Below are 20,238 nucleotides of genomic sequence, written 5' to 3'. Positions count from 1 at the left end.
AAGTATGAAGCTGAACATCAGCCTGATAGGTCCTCTTTAAAGGTCCCACATGTTCATACACAGACTGAACAGTAAAACGTCAGCTGTGATTACTGGACTTCAGCAGAGGTTCTGGTCTGTATAAAGACCACATGGTTACTAAATGTAACCATGGTTCTATGATGTTCTATCTCTCAATGAGAGAACACACACTTTCTGATCAGAGTTGATGATACGACAGTTTGATGGATGAGGACCACTGTCTCTATACATGATGTGATGCTGTCAGCTGTAATCCAGCTTTATTTCCTGGAGACATGAACACAACAACAACATCTTCTTCACATCAACTCTAACACATGATCACAACAAGCTTCTGGCTGATCTGATTGGCTGACTGTTCTCTCTCTCTCTGTGTGTGTCACCGTTCTCCTCTCACAGCTTAACGGAGGAAACACATCACAACAATACTGCTGAAACCAGCATGGACCGACTCCAACCCTCTACTGACCTCAGAGTCTCCAGTCTACAGTGTGGACTCTCCACAAGATCAGACAGGAGCTTCACTTCTGAATCCTTCAGGTTGTTTCCACCCAGATCCAGCTCTCTCAGATGGGAGGGGTTGGACTTCAGAGCTGAGGCCAGAGAAGCACAGCTGATCTCTGACAAACTGCAGCTCCTCAATCTGAATAAAGAATAAATGAAGAAGATAAAAATCACTTTATAATCCATGTCATGTCATGTCATGTCAACACACATCAATAACATGCTGCTGATCTCTCTAAAATCAAATTCCATACTTCTCCATACTGCGTAGGAACCCTGAATATTAGTTCAGAGGATCTTCTGTATCCAGATGTGACCATTTACCAACAATGATAAACATTCATTTACTTTAACAACTAACAGTGGACATTTTCTACACTTTCTTTAAGAAACACAAGTCTTTAGTGACTGAAGACTGAATTTAGTTCAAGAAACATGAAAATATGAAGAAAAGGACATTAACAACTTTATGGATGTAAGTTATGTTTGTACATAAATCAGGTTCAATTGTTAATTAAACATATAAGATCTATAATAGTAACAGAGAGTCAGTGAACTGACCTCAGAGTCTCCAGTCTACAGTGTGGATTCTCCAGAAAACAACACAGCAGCTTCACATCTGAATCCTTCAGGTTGTTGTGACTCAGCTCCAGCTCTCTCAGATGGGAGGGGTTGGACTTCAGAGCTGAGGCCAGAGAAGCACAGCTGATCTCTGACAAACTGCAGCTCCTCAATCTGAATAAAGAATAAATGATGTAAGTTTAGAAGACAACGTTCCTGCTTGAAATCATTCAATGTTTAATAATGTGTTCAGAGCTGAAGAAGGTTTAGAACATAGAAGTTTAGAAAATGTAAACTCCAAACACCTGAAGCCAACAGGATGCAGGTTAAAAACTGTCAAATACAAACAGTGAAACAGAGCTCTCATTAATATTAATGACAACGTGCTGCTACTTCAATAAAGACGTAGTGACTTCACCTCTTAAACTCTGACAGCTCCACCAGAGGATCCATCGATACAAACTCATGTTGAGCAGCCAAACAGAAATAAGAACCACAGAAACTGATTCAAGATTCAACTCAACATCTCAAAGTTTCTAAAGATGTCAAATATGTCAGGATGGATTTTGGGGAAATATGAACAAAAGATATTTAAGATAAGACATCTACAATATATATATTTGAGGAATAGTGGATTCATAAAATCAAAGCATCTTCAGTTTAAACTCTTCAGTCAGTAAAGGCATCATAAAGCTTCATAACATTTATAGAAAAAAAAAAATACTGAATATATTTATTATTGTCTGATAGCTGAAATAGAGATTATTTATTTATTCTTCATATTTATGTTTTTTTATAATTTATTTTAACATGATGAAAGTCAAGAGTTGTGTGTATATGGAAGTGAGGTGTTGTGATATATGAAGGTTTTAAATGTGTAGCTCATCATAGCTCTGCCACAGTCAATGGACTAAACCACTGAAGAAGAAAATGGACTTTAGCATTAAGAGACTCAGTGTGGATCAGTATAATATCATCCTGATGTCTGCAGTTTAGTGTCACCACAACTTTCACATCATATTAATCTCAGTACACAAGTAAAAAATGGTGTCTGACCTCAGAGTCTCCAGTCTACAGTGTGGACTCTCCAGAAAACCACACAGGAGCTTCACTCCTGAATCCTTCAGCTCGTTGTCACTCAGATCCAGCTCTCTCAGATGGGAGGGGTTGGACTTCAGAGCTGAGGCCAGAGAATCACAGCTGATCTCTGACAAACTGCACCACCTCAATCTGAATAAAGATTAAATGATGAAGATAAAAATCACTTTATAATCCTATCAGATGTGTTCAAGTTTTAAATGTGTAGCTCAACATCACTATGTCCTAATCAATGATCTTTTCCCTAAAATGAGTAGAGTGACTTTGTCATTGTGTTATTGTGAATCATCATAATGTCAGCCTTCTACAGACATCATCCAGATGTCACCACAACATTCATACAGCTGTTCATGTCAACACACATCAATAACAAGCTGCTGATCTCTGTCAAGTCTGGAATTAGAGGATCCATAATAAATCAGACTTGTTGGACTTCATTACTTCATTTATTACATGGCCTTCTTCTCACTGTATCTGGGAGCTTAGCAGGTTTATGTCATTTACAGGAAAGGTCCACATTTGTTCAAGTGTGTCTGTAAACAACAGCCACATGTCATATGTACATTAAAAGAGTTATTGGTGGCAGTAATCATTCCTCCTGTGAAGTGGTCCCTTCATAACACAACTACACTGTAAGAAATGACTTCAGAAGTTCAACTGAAACTAATATGAAGATTCAGCAGTCTGAGTCCGACAAATCAAAGTTACAGACTGTTTAGTACCAAATTCCCTCTTTGAGTTACTAATCCTCCTGCAGCTCAACAAGGAAACTGTCAAACACAACATACTGACTGGATACATACTAAGGCTGGGCAATATATCCATATTATATCAATATTGTGATACGAGACGAGATATCGTCTTAGATTTTGGATATCCTAATATCTAGGGTTGTCAAAGTTAATCGTTTTAACGCCACCATTTTCTTTAACGCATTAACGCAATCGATCTTCTGGAGGTTGTAGCGGCTCAGTTTTAAAGCTAGAGTGAAGATACTGGTATCATCTGAAACTACAGAACCTGATGAATCCATCAGTACCAAACAGGTCAGACCACTACTACTACTACTACTACTACTGCTACTACTACTACTACTACTACTACTACTGCTACTACTACTACTACTGCTACTGGTATCATAGTAAACTAGAGAACCTGATGGATCCATCGGTACCAACCATGTCAGACTAGCTGGTCATGAAGGAGGTTAAATAACGCTCCAAACTATCATGTCCATGTTCAAAGGGGACCCTTGACCTCTGACCTCCAGATCAGTGAATGTAAATGGGTTCTATGGGTACCCACGAGTCTCCCCTTTACAGACATGCCCACTTTATGATAATCACATGCAGTTTGGGGCAAGTCATAGTCAAGTCAGCACACTGACACACTGACAGCTGTTGTTGCCTGTTGGGCTGCAGTTTGCCATGTTATGATTGGAGCATATTGTTTTATGCTAAATGCAGTACCTGTGAGGGTTTCTGGATCAATATCTGTCATTGATCTGTGTTGTTCATTGATTTACAATAATAAATATATACATACATTTACATAAAGCAGCATATTAGTCCACTCCCATGTTGATAAGAGGATTAAATACTTAGACTAATCTCCCTTTAAGATTCATTTAGAACAGATAAATAATGTGTGATTCTTTTGTAATTAATCGTTTTTAAATATTATAATGGATTGACAGCCCTAGTAATATCGTGATATGGCATAAGTGTTGTCTCTTCCTGGTTTTAAAGGCTGTATTACAGTAAAGTGATGTCATTTTCTGAACTTACCAGACTTTTCTAGCTGTTCTATTATTGGTCATTTACATAAAACAATATTGTGATATTTGATTTTGTCCAAGTCACCCAGCCCTAATACATCTAACTCAGACTGCTGAAGCCTCCGATTAGTTTAAGATCAACGTTACAGGTCATTTTACACACAACAAGACGGTGGATTTAGTCCTCATCTCGTAACACTCAGGTTAAACGGGGATTGCTTCACAGACAGAAGGAATGATGACAGACATCAATAACTCTTTGAATGTACATATGAACATGTGAGTATTGTATTCAGATAGATTTAAATAAATATGAACCTGCAAAGATGTTTCTGATGCAGAATATTTATTTGGTTTTTGCTTCAAATAATTAGACAATGCTGACATGAAAACAGAGCACAGTTAGATCTGCTGTCAAAAAGAACGTGGGAATAACTTAGAACCATAGAAACCTCTGGTTAGATGGTGTCGTTCATAATCATCACTTATGTGCCTTTGAGTTGGTGCAATATGTGTTTGTTGAAGAGTGCTGCACCTTTAGACATGTTCAAATAGAGAGCTACAGGAATGAGTCCTAAAACCCAGAAATGAGTCAGCATTTTAGCACTTCCTGTTTCCTCGTCTGGAGGTCAATGGGTTTTTAGTTAGATGCCTGAAATAAGGTCTGTGGTTAAAGGTCCAGTGTGGAGGATCTGGTGTCTAGTGGTGAGGTGAGGAGATTACAACCAACTGAAGCCTCTCCTGTGTGCCAAGCGTGTTGGAGAGCTACGGTGGCCGACGTGAAAACGTGAATGTCCCTCTCTAGAGCCATCTGGAGCAGAGCCAGTGTGCAGAGAGTGTGTCTACAAACTACATAAACTACAGTCAGTGAACTGACCTCAGAGTCTCCAGTCTACAGTTTGGACTCTCAAGTCCAGCAGACAGCAGCTTCACTCCTGAATCCTTCAGGATGAAGTTGTGACTCATGTTCAGCTCTCTCAGATGGGAGGGGTTGGACTTCAGAGCTGAGGCCACAACTTCACAGTGAGTATCTGAGAGTTCACAGCCAGAAAGTCTGTGATGACACAAAGATTACAAAATATGTTATTATGAAAGAGGACAGTTTATATTTACTTCATGCATTTGATGACTAAACAGTTTGATATATTCTTCTTTGATTAACATTTGCTCCTTACATCAGTGGTTCAGTTAATCTTATCTCACTGTTTGACATGAAACAATAATTCTCATCACTCTCTCTCAAACCTGCAGACTTTTAATCTTTGTTTTTCTTTAATCTTGCAGATGAAGAGAGAGAGCATGTAGTTACATTGAGGCTTCCATAATGTCCAGTCTATCAGTGTGATCTGATCCCAGGTCTGTCTCCACAAAGTTAGCATGAGGCCTTCTTGATTAGAAAATCATTTTTAAAACTCAGTGAATAAGTAATAATAATACAGATGATAAAGATGACCTCTCTTTGCTAGCTACCTGCTGCTGTCAGGTTCACGTCCATAAATGGGAAAATTCAGTGATTGCTGCCAAACGGTAGAGAAATTAAACAGATCGTGTAAGAATATTAGACCTGTATGTAATTAAACATTTATATAATTAGATATATTATTCATCAGACCGCTGTTATTGGTGGAAGCTGTGTATTTCCTGTTACTACTCTTCTCTACAGCAACAAGAGAGAGAAACACCTGAGTTTCCTTCTGTGAGTAACAGAATAAAAGGAAATACTTAAAAACACGATGATGGAACACAACTTGACTTGAGCAATGAAATGCACCATTGCTCGATTCAACACACTCAGGGGTTTTACAATGATCTGGTGGTCTGGTTTGGTCCGGTGTACGAGTTTAAACTGGTTTGATTTAATGCTAACCAGCAGAACGATATTTGTCATTATGACACGTTCTGGCAAAATAAAAAGTATCCTTCATCAACAACCTGTGCTGACAGAGTCACAGTGCTAAATCCAGCCTGTATTTGCAATATGACAACGTGATTAACATAATATTATGATGTTATGTTGGTGTATAAACAAGAAGAGGTTTGTTTACTAGGAGGTTCATGTGTTTTTTGGGGTGATGAGACGAGACATGGCAGAGCTGGTCTCAAAGAAAACTAAAACTGTGGAAACATGGCAAACGTTCTGTTGCTGCCGTTACACCGGTTAGACCCAGCGCTCCACCAGACAGCTGATCTTTTGTTCTTTTCATTTGTTTTACCAGGTTCACATGTCGTCTCCATCACCCAAAAACATAAATCAGAAAAAACTGTAAAATGTAACAATTATTATAAATAAATAGAATAAGTGTTCATTAACTTGACAGCTAGAAACACAAAGTACTGAAACATTTTGAACTCAACATTTGAAACAGCTCAAGAACATCTGTGACAAAATACAACTGACATATTTATGTAATAAACACGTGGAACATTTATAAGAATATTATATTTTAAGAATAATTTATAGTGTGTATATTTGAAGAACTAAACTACTAATCTACACTGATCTATAAAGTTAATCACATCTGGACTTACAGAGCTTTTCTGCAGTTCCTCACAGCTGGAATCAGTCTCAGTCGTCCCTCCTCTGTTGTGTTGTACTTCTTCAGGTCCAACTCATCCAGAACCTCCTCTGACATCTGCAGCATGTAGGCCAGAGCTGAGCAGTGGATCTCAGAGAGTTTCTTCTTTGATCTGTTCTCTGACTTCAGGAACTCTTGGATCTCCTGATGTACCGAGTGGTCGTTCATCTCCGTCAGACAGTGGAAGATGTTGATGCTTCTGTCAGGAGAGGTTTTATCTCTGTTCATCTCCTTCAGGTTGTTGATGATTCTCTGGATGATTTCTGGACTGTTGTCTGTCTGACCCAGCAGACACCCTAAGAGCTTCTGGTTGTTGATGATAATTCTCTGGATGATTCCTGGACTGTTGTCTGTCTGACCCAGCAGACCTCCTAAGAGCTTCTGGTTGGACTTCAGAGAGAGGCCATGAAGGAAGCGGACAAACAGGTCCAGGTGGCCATTTTTACTATCAAGGGATTTCTCCATGGCTCTCTTCAGGAAGTCATCCAGGGTTGAATAAACATATCCTTCTCCCAGGAAGTCCTTCAGTACCTCTGTGTTCCTGTTTGTGTAACAGTGGAACATATAGACTGCAGCCAGAAACTCCTGAACGCTCAGGTGAACAAAGCAGTAGACTGTTTTCTGGAAGATCACACACTCTCTTTTGAAGATCTCTGTACAAACTCCTGAGTACACCGAGGCCTCTGTGACATCCAGACCACACCGCTCCAGGTCTTCTTGGTAGAACATGATGTTTCCTTTCTCCAGCTGTTCAAACGCCAGCCTCCCCAGCTTCAGAAGAACTTTCCTGTCAGTCTTCGTCAGCTTCTGTGGACTCGTCTCACGTCCCTTACCGTACTTCTGCTTCTTCCTCTTTGTCTGAACAAACAGGAAGTGTGAGTACATGTCAGTCAGGGTCTTGGGCAGCTCTCCTCTCTGGTCTGTAGTCAACATGTGGTCCAGAACTGTAGCAGTGATCCAGCAGAAGACTGGGATTAGACACATGATGTGGAGGCTCCTGGATGTCTTGATGTGTGAGATGATTCTGCTGGACAGCTCTTCACCACTGACTCTCCTCCTGAAGTACTCCTCCTGCTGGGCGTCAGTGAAGCCTCGTACTTCTGTTACCCTGTCAACACATGCAGGAGGGATCTGATTGGCTGCTGCAGGTCGGGAAGTTATCCAGACGAGAGCTGAGGGAAGCAGATTCCCCTGGATGAGGTTTGTCAACAGCACGTTGACTGATGACTTCTGGGTGACATCAGACACAACCTCGTTGTTCTTGAAATCCAGTGAAAGTCTGCTTTCATCCAGGCCGTCAAAGATGAACAGAACTTTACAGTCAGCGAGCTTCTCTGCTGTGACCTTCTGTAATGTTGGATGGAAAACATGGAGCATCATGAGAAGACTGTACTGCTCATCTCTGATCAAGTTCAGCTCCCTGAAGGAAAGCAGAACCACCAGACTGACATCTTGGTTCTCCAAGCCCTCTGCCCAGTCCAGAGTGAACTTCTGCACTGAGAAGGTTTTTCCAACGCCAGCGACGCCGTTCGTCAGAACGACTCTGATGTGTCCCCGTTGGTCAGGTAAGGCTTTAAAGATGTCGTGGCACTTGATTGGAGCGTCATGGAGGGTCTTCTTCTTGGAAGCTGTCTCAAGCTGCCTCACCTCATGTTGGGTATTAACCTCTTCACTCTGTCCCTCTGTGATGTAGAGCTCAGTGTAGATCCTGTTGAGGAGGGTTCCACTTCCTGTTTCATCAGTTCCTTCAGTCACACGTTCACATCTCCTCCTCAGACTGATCTTATGTTCATCTACAACCTCCTGCAGACCTCTATCTGCTGAAAGAGAAGGGAACAGTTTGAGACTAAATAAAGAAAATCTGCTTATTATTTCCATTGCCAATATTGAAGTGATCAATATAAAGTAAATAAAAAGAAGTAAAGGTTAAACAGTCCAGTTTTAGTGGAAGCATCAGTCGGTGTACATGTTTGATTGACAGCAGAGGAGGCGGAGCCTCAGCTGTCCGTCTGCAGCTCTTCATCTAAACAGCTCACTGTGGCTGTTCCTTCCTCCCTGTAATATTTAAAACTCATCCACTCATCAAATAATGCAGGATATGTTCATATCTCGTTGTGTGGACCTGTTTTTATTAACAAAAGCCGGGTTTCCACCAAAAGTTCCTGGGACTTTTTAGTCCTACTACTTTTAATGACCTGAAAGGTTCCTTCAGTCCACTGTTGTCTGTGTTTCCACTACGGTCTAAAGACCTGTGAAGATTCAGCAAATTAGTCCTCTGATGTATGAAAAAGCAACATGACATGTGACGAGGGCTGTTGGTGGTCTCAGCGGTAAACACACTCTGCAGTCTGCCGTTCAGTGTGTCGCCCGTTTCATCTAAAAAACACGCTGAAAAAAAATAAACGTTGGTTTTATCTCACTGTGACGACATTTACTGCTGCTCGTTGGATGTATTGAATGCAGAGGAGGAAAGTGAAACTAAAAGCGTCCGTCTCCACAGTAAATCATGTTGAGTATTTGAGGGTTATTTATTTCTGCTTTAGAACGTTAACGCCGTGAAACAATCAGAAAATAACATTTCTTTCTCTCATTCACAACAGCGTCACGCTACGTCTCTCTGTCTCTCTTCTACTGATCGTCCTCTCGCTCGTGCTGTCTCTCTTGTTGTCTCTGTCTTCAAGGCTGGACTGCAGAGGGCCAGCAGCCCTACAACCGCAGAAGTCTGTCACTGAATGAGGGATGAAGTTACACGATTGGTCGGCCGAGTGTCGGAGTTTCCTCATTGGCCGTTGCTCTTTCAAAATGAAAAGGCGGGAACAGTCCTTTAATCACATGAGCCCGTCCAGCGCGACGCGTCGGCTCACAAAACTGTCAAGCTGTCAAACTAGGAGATCTAGTTCTGAGATAAAACCAGATTCAGCAGAGGCATCGTGTATGTATATGTATATATGTCTATGGCTTGAACGGCCAGTTGAGTGGAGCAGCGCGTCCCCTAGTGTCCTCGCAGAACCTGGTGAGACTTTTATGACTCTTTATGTATTAAAAGAACAAGTAGTGTTTTCAGACATGGAGACGTCAGCAGACAGATGTAGAGTCTTACTTTGTACAGTGCTGGTCTGACCGGCTGGCTGCAATCCAGCTCTGGTTCTGGATCTTTGTCCACACTGGGGACAGGAGGAGTCTCCTGATGAAGCAGACTGGTCCCAGTATGAGGTGATGCACTGTCTGCAGAACCAGTGTCCACAGCTGGTAGAGACTGGATCCTTCAGGACGTCCTGACACAAAGCACAGCAGGACAGCTGCTCCTCCACAGAGACATCACTCCTCTTCCTGTGAAGACATGTCTTTATAATTAAAATTAATTAGGAAAAACTGTCATGTCCATGTTCAAAGGGGTCTCTTGACTTCTGACCTCCAGATCAGTGAATGTAAATGGGTTCTATGGGTACCCACGAGTCTCCCCTTTACAGACATGCCCACTTTATGATAATCTCATGCAGTTTGGGGCAAGTCATAGTCAAGTCAGCACACTGACACACTGACAGCTGTTGTTTCCTGTTGGGTTTCAAAGGGGTCCGTCCTCCAGAGGGGTCCCGTCTCCGTGGTCGTCCTCCAGAGGAGTCCCGCCTCCATTGCCGTCCTCCAGAGGGGTCCCGTCTCCGTGGTCGTCCTCCAGAGGGGTCCCGTCTCCGTGGTCGTCCTCCAGAGGGGTCCCGTCTCCGTGTCCGTCCTCCAGAGGGGACCCGTCTCCGTGTCCGTCCTCCAGAGGGGTCCCGTCTCCGTGGCCGTGACGGGGAACTGTAGCTGTTATATCGTTCTCTTCAAAGCCACCAGACTCCATTCATAAAGCAGTAATTTGACTTCCCAGAACACGGGAGTATACGTACAACCCCACTTCAAAAAAGCTGATTTTAGGAGAAGTCAAACCAACACAGTATTTTGAGGACAATTGTGAGAAAATGAATTACACATTTGAAGCTCATTCTTTCAGATTTTGAATAGTTGTAAATCTTTACAGCGACTTCAACGTTCAGGCAGAAATATGAATATTTTCTTGAAGTGTAAATTGTGAAATGGAGGTTCTCAGGTGTTTTGTTACAGAAATACAATCAGTAGTTTGTGGCTATAAAACCCAGACTAAGATCCATCTGAGGTTGAAACAGTATCTGCACTAATAGTTCTGCATCAGAATATAAATCTGTTAGCAGAACATTTAGTCTTCATCCTCAATGCATCATCATCCATCAGGTCAGCTTACAGTAGAAACAGTCTCTTACTTTGACTCTGAGGGTCCAGGTTCATTACTGAAGACCATAGGAGTCCCCATGGACCGGTCACTCTTCATAGACAGACAGCTGGGTACTGGAGACTCTGCTCTCCGTCTGGACTGAACTCTGCAAACACCAACATGATTTTATTCACATCACATGAATCCTTGATGAATTCTCTTTTAGGTCATTAAGGTCTCTCTAAACACACAAACTACTGCTGCTGTCAACAATAACGAGCTTTAAAGGTTTGTAGCTGTTTTCTTAGATTAGATTACATCTTCTCTAGCTGACTGACAGCTGTCACACACACTAAGAGGAAGAGGTCATTTGATGAAGTCTGTTCAATTGTAGTTGGCAAATACATTTGTGTATAAATTTGAATATACAAACACAAAATCAACAGAAAACATGGTATTGTCAGAGGAAAGTACAAATGAGTCCTATAAATGAGTTAGTAGCAGCTCTCTTACTTTGACTCTGAGGGTCCAGGATCATTACTGAACTCTGGAGGTTTCCCCATTGACCGGTCACTCTTCATAGTCAGACAGTCAGAGACTAGAGACTCTGCTCTGTCCTCCTCTTCCTCCTCACAGTCAATCATCTTCTGATCTGAAGTCAGCCTGAGAGGTTAAACAGGATAGGAAGAGTCACAGTCGAGACTGAACGAACAGGAAGTATCACACAGACACACACACACACACACACACACACACACACACAAACACAAACACACACACACACACACACACACACACACACACACACACACACACACACACACTATAATAAAGCAGCCAGCGCTCCACCTGGTCACTTCTCTTTACCTCTCTGCTTGTTTTCTTGGCTTACAGCAGCTTTAATGAGGATTATTCAGCCAGTCATGACTTTGTGTTCACAGATGAATCAAACTGTTGAGTTCATTCTAACATTTCTCTCCTCTACAGTCCACAGGGAGGAAACTGACTCAGACACTTTAACAGTAACATAATAACATGTTGGATTAACACTCACCCTGCTTCAGTCTTCAGTCGTCAGCCCTCGGTCCTCTTCTCAAAATGGAGTCTGGAATAACTAACTGAACTGGTTTCCTCTCTGTTCTCATGAGCCTGGATCACCTGGATCAGTGTGGCTCCTCCTCTCTTCATTCACAGACATGACACAACTAGTTCAGTAGCATTCCCTCAGGGTACCTCATCTCGTTTCACTATCAATAGAGGACTTAAACAAGGATGCAACATTTCTCCATTCTTATTTATTTTGGCAGCAGAATTGTTGGCAATTCATATTAAAAATTCTGATATTATCAAACTGAGAGTTCTCGATCAATAGATAATTGTAAGTCAACTGGCTGATGATACCACCATCTTCTTGAAAAATTTAGAACAAATTCCTGAAGTCTTCGAGTTAATTGATGTGTTTTCTAAAGCATCAGGTTTAAAACTCAGTCACAATCAATGTGAATTAATGACCATACATGATTGCAGCCTCACAACGCCTTATATATATATATACATAACCAAAGATGATCAAATCAGTGAGACCTTAAACACACAAGATCAAATTCTTGAGTGTAAATCTAAGCTGAATATGTGGCTGTAGAGAGATCTGACGGTTTTTGGAGGGACATACCTAACTCAAATGGAATCCTTAGCAAGGTGTATTTATCCTGCATATTCCATGGCCATACCTAATAAGTTCATTAAAACCATCAACCAATTAATCTTTAATTTTATCTAGAAAAATCGGGCTCATTACATTAAGAAATGAGAAATGGTTAAAGAATACAAAGATGGTGGTCTGCAGGCTATTGATTTTGAATGTTTAAATGCGGTGCTAAAGTGAAAATGGCTAAAATCCTTTCTGCTAAACAAAGATTGTATCTGGTATTGTCTCCCCAGAAGTCTGTTCAGAAAAATGGGTGGTATTGAGTTTGTTCTTAAATGTGACTTTCAGATTGAAAAATTGCCAGTCAAACTGTCCTTATTTCACAAACAAGCTTTGTTATGCTGGAAACTCATGTACACATACAATTTCACCCCACACCAAACCCCCATCTGGAACAACAGATATGTGTTATGTAACGGTAAATCTCTCTACTTACAGCATTGGATGGATACAAATATCTGGTCAATAATGCATCTAATGAATGATCAGGGATACTTGCTGTCCTGGGGAAGCTTCTGCTCAACATATAATACAGTTTGCACACGTGCCCAGTTTAATAAAATGATCAGGGCGATCCCTGTTCCAGTTAGACGACTGGTCCAAAACACAGATAAACAGTCCAATAGAATTACCTGTGCTTCACGTTATTGGTCAGGATTTTCTGGATGCAAAAAAACCTGACCAACATACTGTACCCAATACGATCAAACAGAAACAACATCATCTAACTATTTTCAGATTCAGACATTAAGAAATGGAGATCTAAATACATCACATAAGCCGGGGGCACACATACAACGTCAGGAGCGCGTGGCGGTTGCGTGGCGTGTTGGCTGCATGATTCACGCGTCGGGTGTTCACACCAGCTGCGTGTCGGCTGCGTTTCTGCTGCTGATGTCAGCCCTTTCTTTCTATATAGAGTTTGCCTTTTAATGGCCATTTCATAATAAATGTCATTTATATTTATTTTAGACAGAGCAAGGTTCAGAAACGTGTGGTAATTTGTAAATAATAGTTATAATCCACAATTAAAACTCTGTACTATATTCATTCATGGAGCTCTCCAAGTCACTGCATGTTCTACAACACTGTCCGGCACATATTTCAGAATAAAAGCCTCGTGTTAACAAATGAAGGAATTCTGTCCACAGAAAAAACACTTGAGGCTTTTATTTTGAAATGAAAGCAGGAAGTGTTGATTTAAAATTAAGTCTTTACTTTTTTCAACAGGTAACGCAGCTGCCACGTGCTGCTGACGTTGTATGTGTGTCCACGCCGTAAGCCCCAAGACAAAAGAAGTCCATTTCAAAATAATGTCTAATATTTATCCATCCGATGAATTGCTAAGACTGAGATTTAATGTTGATCACAATAACTGCAACTTTTGTGAGACTGAGATTGAAACTACTGATCATCTGTTTTTCCACTCTATATATTCTGCGGCATTCTGGGAAGATTTGCAGGACTCACTGTCAACCAAAATCCAACTACTTGCTCCTCTCACAAGAGAAAATATTGTGTTTGGTATCAACATGAATGACATTAAGAGTGACTTGATATTCATTTTCCCGCCGAGAAAGTGTGTGTGTGAAGCTGAAATATCTTGACGGTCATTGCGACACAATGAGACAAAGCCATCAGCAACAATAGGAAGTCCCTGGATGCTGTGACCCCATGCTGTCATGAGGAAGCAGACACCAAATGGCCGCCATATTGAAGTAAAAAAAAATGTTAAAACTATCAAAATTAGATCCAGCATGCCAGAAAACATATAATTTGACACCAAGTTCACTCAAATCGACCAAGTAGATGAATTTCTATTAGAGAAATCATTATCAGCAGGTCAATTTGGATTGACCATCTTGGATTTTCAAGTGGCCGATCGTGTATATTTGCTCAGTGTCCCCTCTGGAATCATCATGCCACATTTGGTGCTTGTATCACTATTTGCATGATTTTTCCACTCTCCGCTCCACTAAGTGCTTTAAGACTAATGAAAGGACAACAAGTGTCTCCTCAGAGCTTATGAAGAACTGAACATATATGATGATGACCTCTAGAGCTAGTGTGGAAGAGTGCAGTCTTATTATTTACTAATTTATACATTTCTTTTAATGTTCCTTTAATTATTTGTGTGTGTGTGTGTGTGTGCATCTTTTTAACACGGTGTGTTTTTGAGAATATCGTTTGTCTTGAACAGGTTGAATTAAAATGAGTTTTGGTCCGATGTTATCTCATTTGTTATCTCAATCATGTCAATAAATCAGTTTAGTTAAATACAATAAAATAATTTCTGAGTTGCAAGTCTTTTTCATGATCTAAACACAGTAGCCAGAAATGACACATCTTCCTTGCTCAATTAGTACAAGAACCTACATTTTGAAATGTATTATATCATTTTCTTATTTGTTATATTTGTATGTTTCTTCCACTATTTCATGTTTCAGCTTTTTTTGTTTTTACAAAAAGAGAAAAGACATAAGTAATATCCAGCAACCTGGATTTAGAAATATAATCCCAAATTCTCTACTAGTCAAATGTTTAAGTTACTAGTTTATTGAATTTCACACGTCAGTATTTCAGAGTTAGTAGAAGCTTATCGTTAATGAGTAACTTTAACAATGATGTATTTATATTTCCGTGTCACACTATCAAGTTTCAGATTGACTAAAGAAACCGTCTCAACAGATAACGCCTAGCCTGACTGAGAAGATGATCATGCAGTATAAAGTTTAAATGTTTATATCTCATTCAAAAAGGAACTATGTTAGGGAAAACTGTCTGATAACAACATCCTCGAGTGTTTCCACCTGCAGCTCCTCTTCCTCCACATCTGAGCTGCTGACAAGAAAACACAGTTTAAACACCTCAAATTAAATCAGTAAAACGTTTAAAAAAGAATTGTGCAAATCCTGAACAAACTGTCCACTAGTGTGAAATATTAATATTACAACCTGTAGTGATCACAGTCTCTACATATATGTAGTCCTGTCACAGAGGAAAGTGAACCGACACACATTAGATTTAACATTTGTTCAACGTGATTTTCTTGATAAACCAGTTTCTACTGTCTGTATTCACATCAGTGTGACTGATATGAGGTCAACTATTCACACCGTGAAGCAAAGAAACCCACTGCATTAAAAACACAACGAGCACAGATGAAGAACAATAACTCCCAACACCTGCAGCTTCATCACATTCCTGCTGTTTCTAACGAAGACACACCTGCCAGGTGTTATTTACCTGCACTGTACGTAGACAAGGTTTCAGCCATAAGTACCTGTACTGTAGGTGTCACAACTAACATTTATCAGACAATTAGACTCAACAACATGAACACAGTGATGCTGATCAGAGAGTATCAATCTGAATTATGATTATCAGCTGAAGAAACACCTCACTGATATTCATTATCAACATTATACAGGACAACCTGACATTTATTGATCAGAGTCAAACTGTTACAACTAAATATACCATTAAAGTTGAACCCAGACTGAGCTGTCTCACCTTAAACAAGCTGATTACTTTAAACACGGAATATCTTTGATTTATGAAGTAAAGCACTAATGTAATATCATATGAATGACAGCTAAAATCATACTTTTGTTTTGTTAAAAACTACCTCAGGTTACTTCCAGAGCCAGTTTGTGATTATTAATAAAAACGTATTGTGTTGACAACTGTGCAGTGTTGGAGGAAGTATTCAGATCCTAAATAAATGTACTAATACCACACTGTAAAAATACTCTGTTACAAGTAAAAGTCTTGCTTTGAAAATGTTACCTAAGTAAAAGTATATAAGTATAATCAGGTCTAAATATGCCTCTAACAATAACTAAAGAGATGAATCTCCAGGTCTGGGATTACCACAGTTAATCCTAAAGTGATTTCCGTGTTCGAGGATAAAGACGATGTGTTTACACTGAATATGTAATTGGTCTTTGGCTGTAGATAATGATCGACTTCACTCAGAGAAATAATACATAAACACACAATCACTCTTTTTCTGTACCAATATTATTGAAACTTTCAACAATCAACCCCCACATTAACTCAGAATGAAAACAATAACAAATGAATACATCAAATTAAAATAAAAAATATGCCCAGAAAATGTTGAAGTTTTTTTGCTGCAGCTTTAGTCTCTTAATTTAGCTGTGCACAACTACAGTCCTTATTTTAGCTCAGTCCAAAAGTCATTTTAGAGGAGGTCTTCCCAATCCCAAATGATGGAAAGATCTTACTGGTGTGATAGGAGGAATGAAAGCCAAGTCCCGCTCAGGCCTGGAGTCCAGAATCCAGATCTGTAGTCCATCAGCCACGGTAGCTCCTGGCTGTAGAGATCTATGTAGAGATCTATGTAGAGATCTATGTAGAGATCTATGTAGAGTGGAACCGCTCTGCTCCTCCTTCACACCACCACACCTCTCTCACAGTCCGGCCTATTTCAACAGATAACAGGTTTCAGACACCACGTTGTAAAATCCCCAGGTCTGGATCTTATGTTCCTTTTCTTCCAGAGAGCTAACTTCTCGTCTCCTCCCTCTACAGCAGAGCAGCGAAAAGAAGAAAACCCACCGCGGCTCTTAGTTACAAACAGGCTGGACTCAAACACATTACACCTTCATACATGTGAGCTAAAAACCAAACTTAACCACGGTTAAATCATTAAACACTGGCCACAGAACTTTATCAAATCTTTACTAATTCTTCTTCTTCTTTACCTTCATCTCCATCTTCATCTTCATCTTCACCTTCATCTTCATCTTCATCTTCATCTTCACCTTCATCTTCATCTTCATCTTCATCTTCATCTTCATCTTCACCTTCATCTTCATCTTCTTCTTCTTTACCTTCTTCATCTTCACCTTCATCTTCACCTTCATCTTCTTCTTCTTTACCTTCTTCTTCTTCACCTTCATCTTCTTCTTCTTTACCTTCTTCATCTTCACCTTCATCTTCACCTTCATCTTCTTCTCCACCTTCTTCTTCATCTTCACCTTCACCTTCATCTTCATCTTCACCTTCACCTTCATCTTCATCTTCACCTTCACCTTCATCTTCATCTTCACCTTCACCTTCATCTTCATCCTCACCTTCATCTTCATCTTCACCTTCATCTTCATCTTCTTCTTCACCTTCATCTTCACCTTCACCTTAATCTTCATCTTCATCTTCATCTTCTTCTTCTTCTTTACCTTCTTCACCTTCATCTTCATCTTCATCTTCATCTTCTTCTTCTTCTTTACCTTCTTCATCTTCATCTTCATCTTCTTCTTCATCTTCATCTTCATCTTCACCTTCATCTTCATCTTCTTTTTCTTCTTTACCTTCATCTTCATCTTCACCTTCATCTTCATCTTCACCTTCATCTTCTTCTTCACCTTCATCTTCTTCTTCACCTTCATCTTCACCTTCACCTTAATCTTCATCTTCATCTTCATCTTCTTCTTCACCTTCATCTTCATCTTCATCTTCTTCTTCTTCTTTACCTTCTTCATCTTCATCTTCATCTTCTTCTTCATCTTCATCTTCACCTTCATCTTCATCTTCTTCTTCACCTTCACCTTCATCTTCATCTTCATCTTCATCTTCTTCATCTTCTTCTTCACCTTCATCTTCACCTTCATCTTCACCTTAAAAAAAAAAAACGTTGCGTAGATCAACGTTGAGGAAAACAACTTAGAGTCAACTGTAGTCAACTTAAGGGACAACGTAAAGTCACTTAGACTGGACTCACCTGTCTCAGGTGTCTCACTTAGACTCTGCGGCATATATATATATATATATATATATATATAAAGAAACATATAAAGAAAACTTTAAAAGACAGACAAACTGTTATTTATGTGTATTTATGTTGTTAGTAAACTGTACAGGTAATATGGTGTGGCTAAAGTAATGGAGAGTGAGAGCTCTTGGTTTTTCTGAGGATCTTTGTTAAGAGGTGCTGTTCTCATTGGCTGGCCTTCGATGACGTCGCTGCTGCGGATTGGCTGAGGACGGCGGGGTTGGCCAATTTAACTTCCGAGTAAACAAACACAGCTGATAGCAGGTCGATGGCTGTCAGCTGTTTTTGCCAAAATAGTAATAATAATAATACAATAAACGGATTAAAAGTGAAGCCGAAATAACTACACAATGATGCTGATTAGTAAAAAGTCTAAATTCATGCTTTGACAGGTCTGTTACCATGACGACAAGCAAACAACTTTTAAATTGCTTGTTTTCTGAATGGAGTCTGGTATGTATATATTGTTACACACCACTTATGTGATGAATGCTTTTGATACACATGCTTTAAAGTTCCATTTTTAAAAAAGTGAGATTTTCATGTCTTTTATAGTATAAAGCAGGTTTAAGTGCTTTATATAAATACTGTTAAACTATCAAAACGCTCAATAAACGGAGAAATACACACAGCCCGTATTCAGAAATTGTGTGTTTGAAACAAGCCGTCAGGATTTTTGTCCATTTGTGATGTCACAAATATACAATATTTAGATCATCACACGGTTTTAAACGTAAACATTCTAAATGTGTCTCAGTTTATTTCCTGTTGCAGTGTATGTAAATAACATCAGCTGACAGGAAGTAAACATGGACCCAAGCTGTTGCCTAGCAACGCAATTCCTTTGAAATGAGCTAAAACGGAGCGTTTCAGACAGACAGTGAATACAGGTATATTCAGGCAGACAGGACGAGGAAAATAAAGTTGTTTTTTAATATTACAGCATGTAAACTTGTTATAGTAAAAACACAAAACACAAGTATGAACCTGACAATGAGCACGATATGGGACCTTTAATATTTATATATATATATATTTTATATATATATATTTTTATATATATATATATTTATATTTATTTATATATATGCATCATGGTTAATTGGTCACAGATTTTGTAGGCAAAATGCTAAAATTTATATTTAGTAGTAGTAAATAAATAAATAATAAACAATCAGGTCCTTTTGATGAGTATTTTATTATTATTATTTCACAATATATATATAATGGCTAAGATGCTGCTTTTCTATTGCAACACTTTCATCACTTCTTGCATCTACTGGGCGGTTTACCTGAAGACATACTAAGTTGCACAATGAAGACATGTAGTGCTCCTCCCAGGGTCCAGAGTTAGGAAACAGCAATCACAATGTAGTTTTCCACTAACAATGTTGTTAACAAATGTTACACAAATAGATACATAAATATATATATATATATATATATATAAAAAGAGGTGATTTTACATTTACAGAATAAACTGACCCATGTCATAAAATGATGAATATTGACCCAACTATAAACCTGTTACAGCTGTTGTGACGTAGTTGGTGAGTATAGAGTTGTACGGTGACATGTGGCATCTGCACAAACTATACCTGTCAGAAGGACTTCATGACATGACGCAGCTTGTCTGTTTTCTTGCACAGAGCACATCACTGTCCTGTCAGTAGCAACAGTAGCCTGAGGGGTTAGAGAAGACATAAGGACTGTTGAATTCACGACAGACTGCCGGAAAAACCTGACTAAAATATCAGAATATGGCTCAGAATATAAGCTTAAGCAACAGATAGAGAAGTCATGGTACCTTGGCCAGCTGCTCCTGTTAATGCTGTATGTATGAGTATCACTTCCATATCACTTATTTTATTTAAAGGATAGTTTCTGTATTGACATGTCATGTGTCATCATGGGGGATTTTTCTTGTCTTGGCTGAGCAATCAAAGCCAATCTCCTCCTTGTCATCCA

General features: G+C 39.5%; 2 protein-coding genes, 1 long non-coding RNA gene and 1 pseudogene across 12 annotated transcripts in view; 1 reads left to right on the top strand and 3 right to left on the bottom strand.

Moving 5' to 3' along the window:
* The window catches only part of LOC141752673 (protein NLRC3-like), a 782,294-nt gene that overhangs the window by 621,097 nt on the left and 140,959 nt on the right, over positions 1 to 20,238 (bottom strand). The window contains exons 6-7 of the mRNA XM_074610793.1: positions 11,279 to 11,428; positions 10,815 to 10,931 (exon numbers count right to left, since the gene is read on the bottom strand). Coding sequence (XP_074466894.1) covers positions 10,815 to 10,931; positions 11,279 to 11,428 — 267 coding nt within the window. The remainder of the gene's footprint in view (positions 1 to 10,814; positions 10,932 to 11,278; positions 11,429 to 20,238) is intronic.
* LOC141752706 (uncharacterized) overlaps positions 1 to 20,238 on the top strand; it is a 47,624-nt gene that overhangs the window by 14,646 nt on the left and 12,740 nt on the right. The window lies entirely within an intron of this gene.
* LOC141752701 (NLR family CARD domain-containing protein 3-like) lies at positions 200 to 9,445 on the bottom strand (annotated as a pseudogene).
* Positions 15,013 to 18,112, bottom strand: LOC141752690 (uncharacterized). Of its 10 annotated transcripts, XM_074610827.1 has the most exons (3): positions 17,936 to 18,112; positions 17,828 to 17,863; positions 16,479 to 17,794 (listed from the first exon to the last, which is right to left on the bottom strand). In XM_074610827.1, exons 1-3 carry the CDS (start codon positions 18,107 to 18,109, stop codon positions 17,183 to 17,185), a joined length of 822 nt encoding a protein of 273 aa, XP_074466928.1. In that variant the 5' UTR covers positions 18,110 to 18,112; the 3' UTR covers positions 16,479 to 17,182. The 10 variants fall into 10 exon arrangements, with proteins under 10 accessions (XP_074466919.1, XP_074466920.1, XP_074466928.1 ...); XM_074610818.1 differs by adding an exon at positions 15,013 to 15,314 and having other exon boundaries at positions 16,724 to 18,112; XM_074610819.1 differs by adding an exon at positions 15,013 to 15,311 and having other exon boundaries at positions 16,724 to 18,112.

The sequence above is a fragment of the Sebastes fasciatus genome, chromosome 16, assembly GCF_043250625.1.
Source record: "Sebastes fasciatus isolate fSebFas1 chromosome 16, fSebFas1.pri, whole genome shotgun sequence".
NCBI classification, from domain to species: Eukaryota; Metazoa; Chordata; class Actinopteri; order Perciformes; family Sebastidae; genus Sebastes; species Sebastes fasciatus.
The sequence above is the reverse complement of the archived record's forward strand: the minus strand, read 5'-3'. Positions and strand labels throughout refer to the sequence as shown.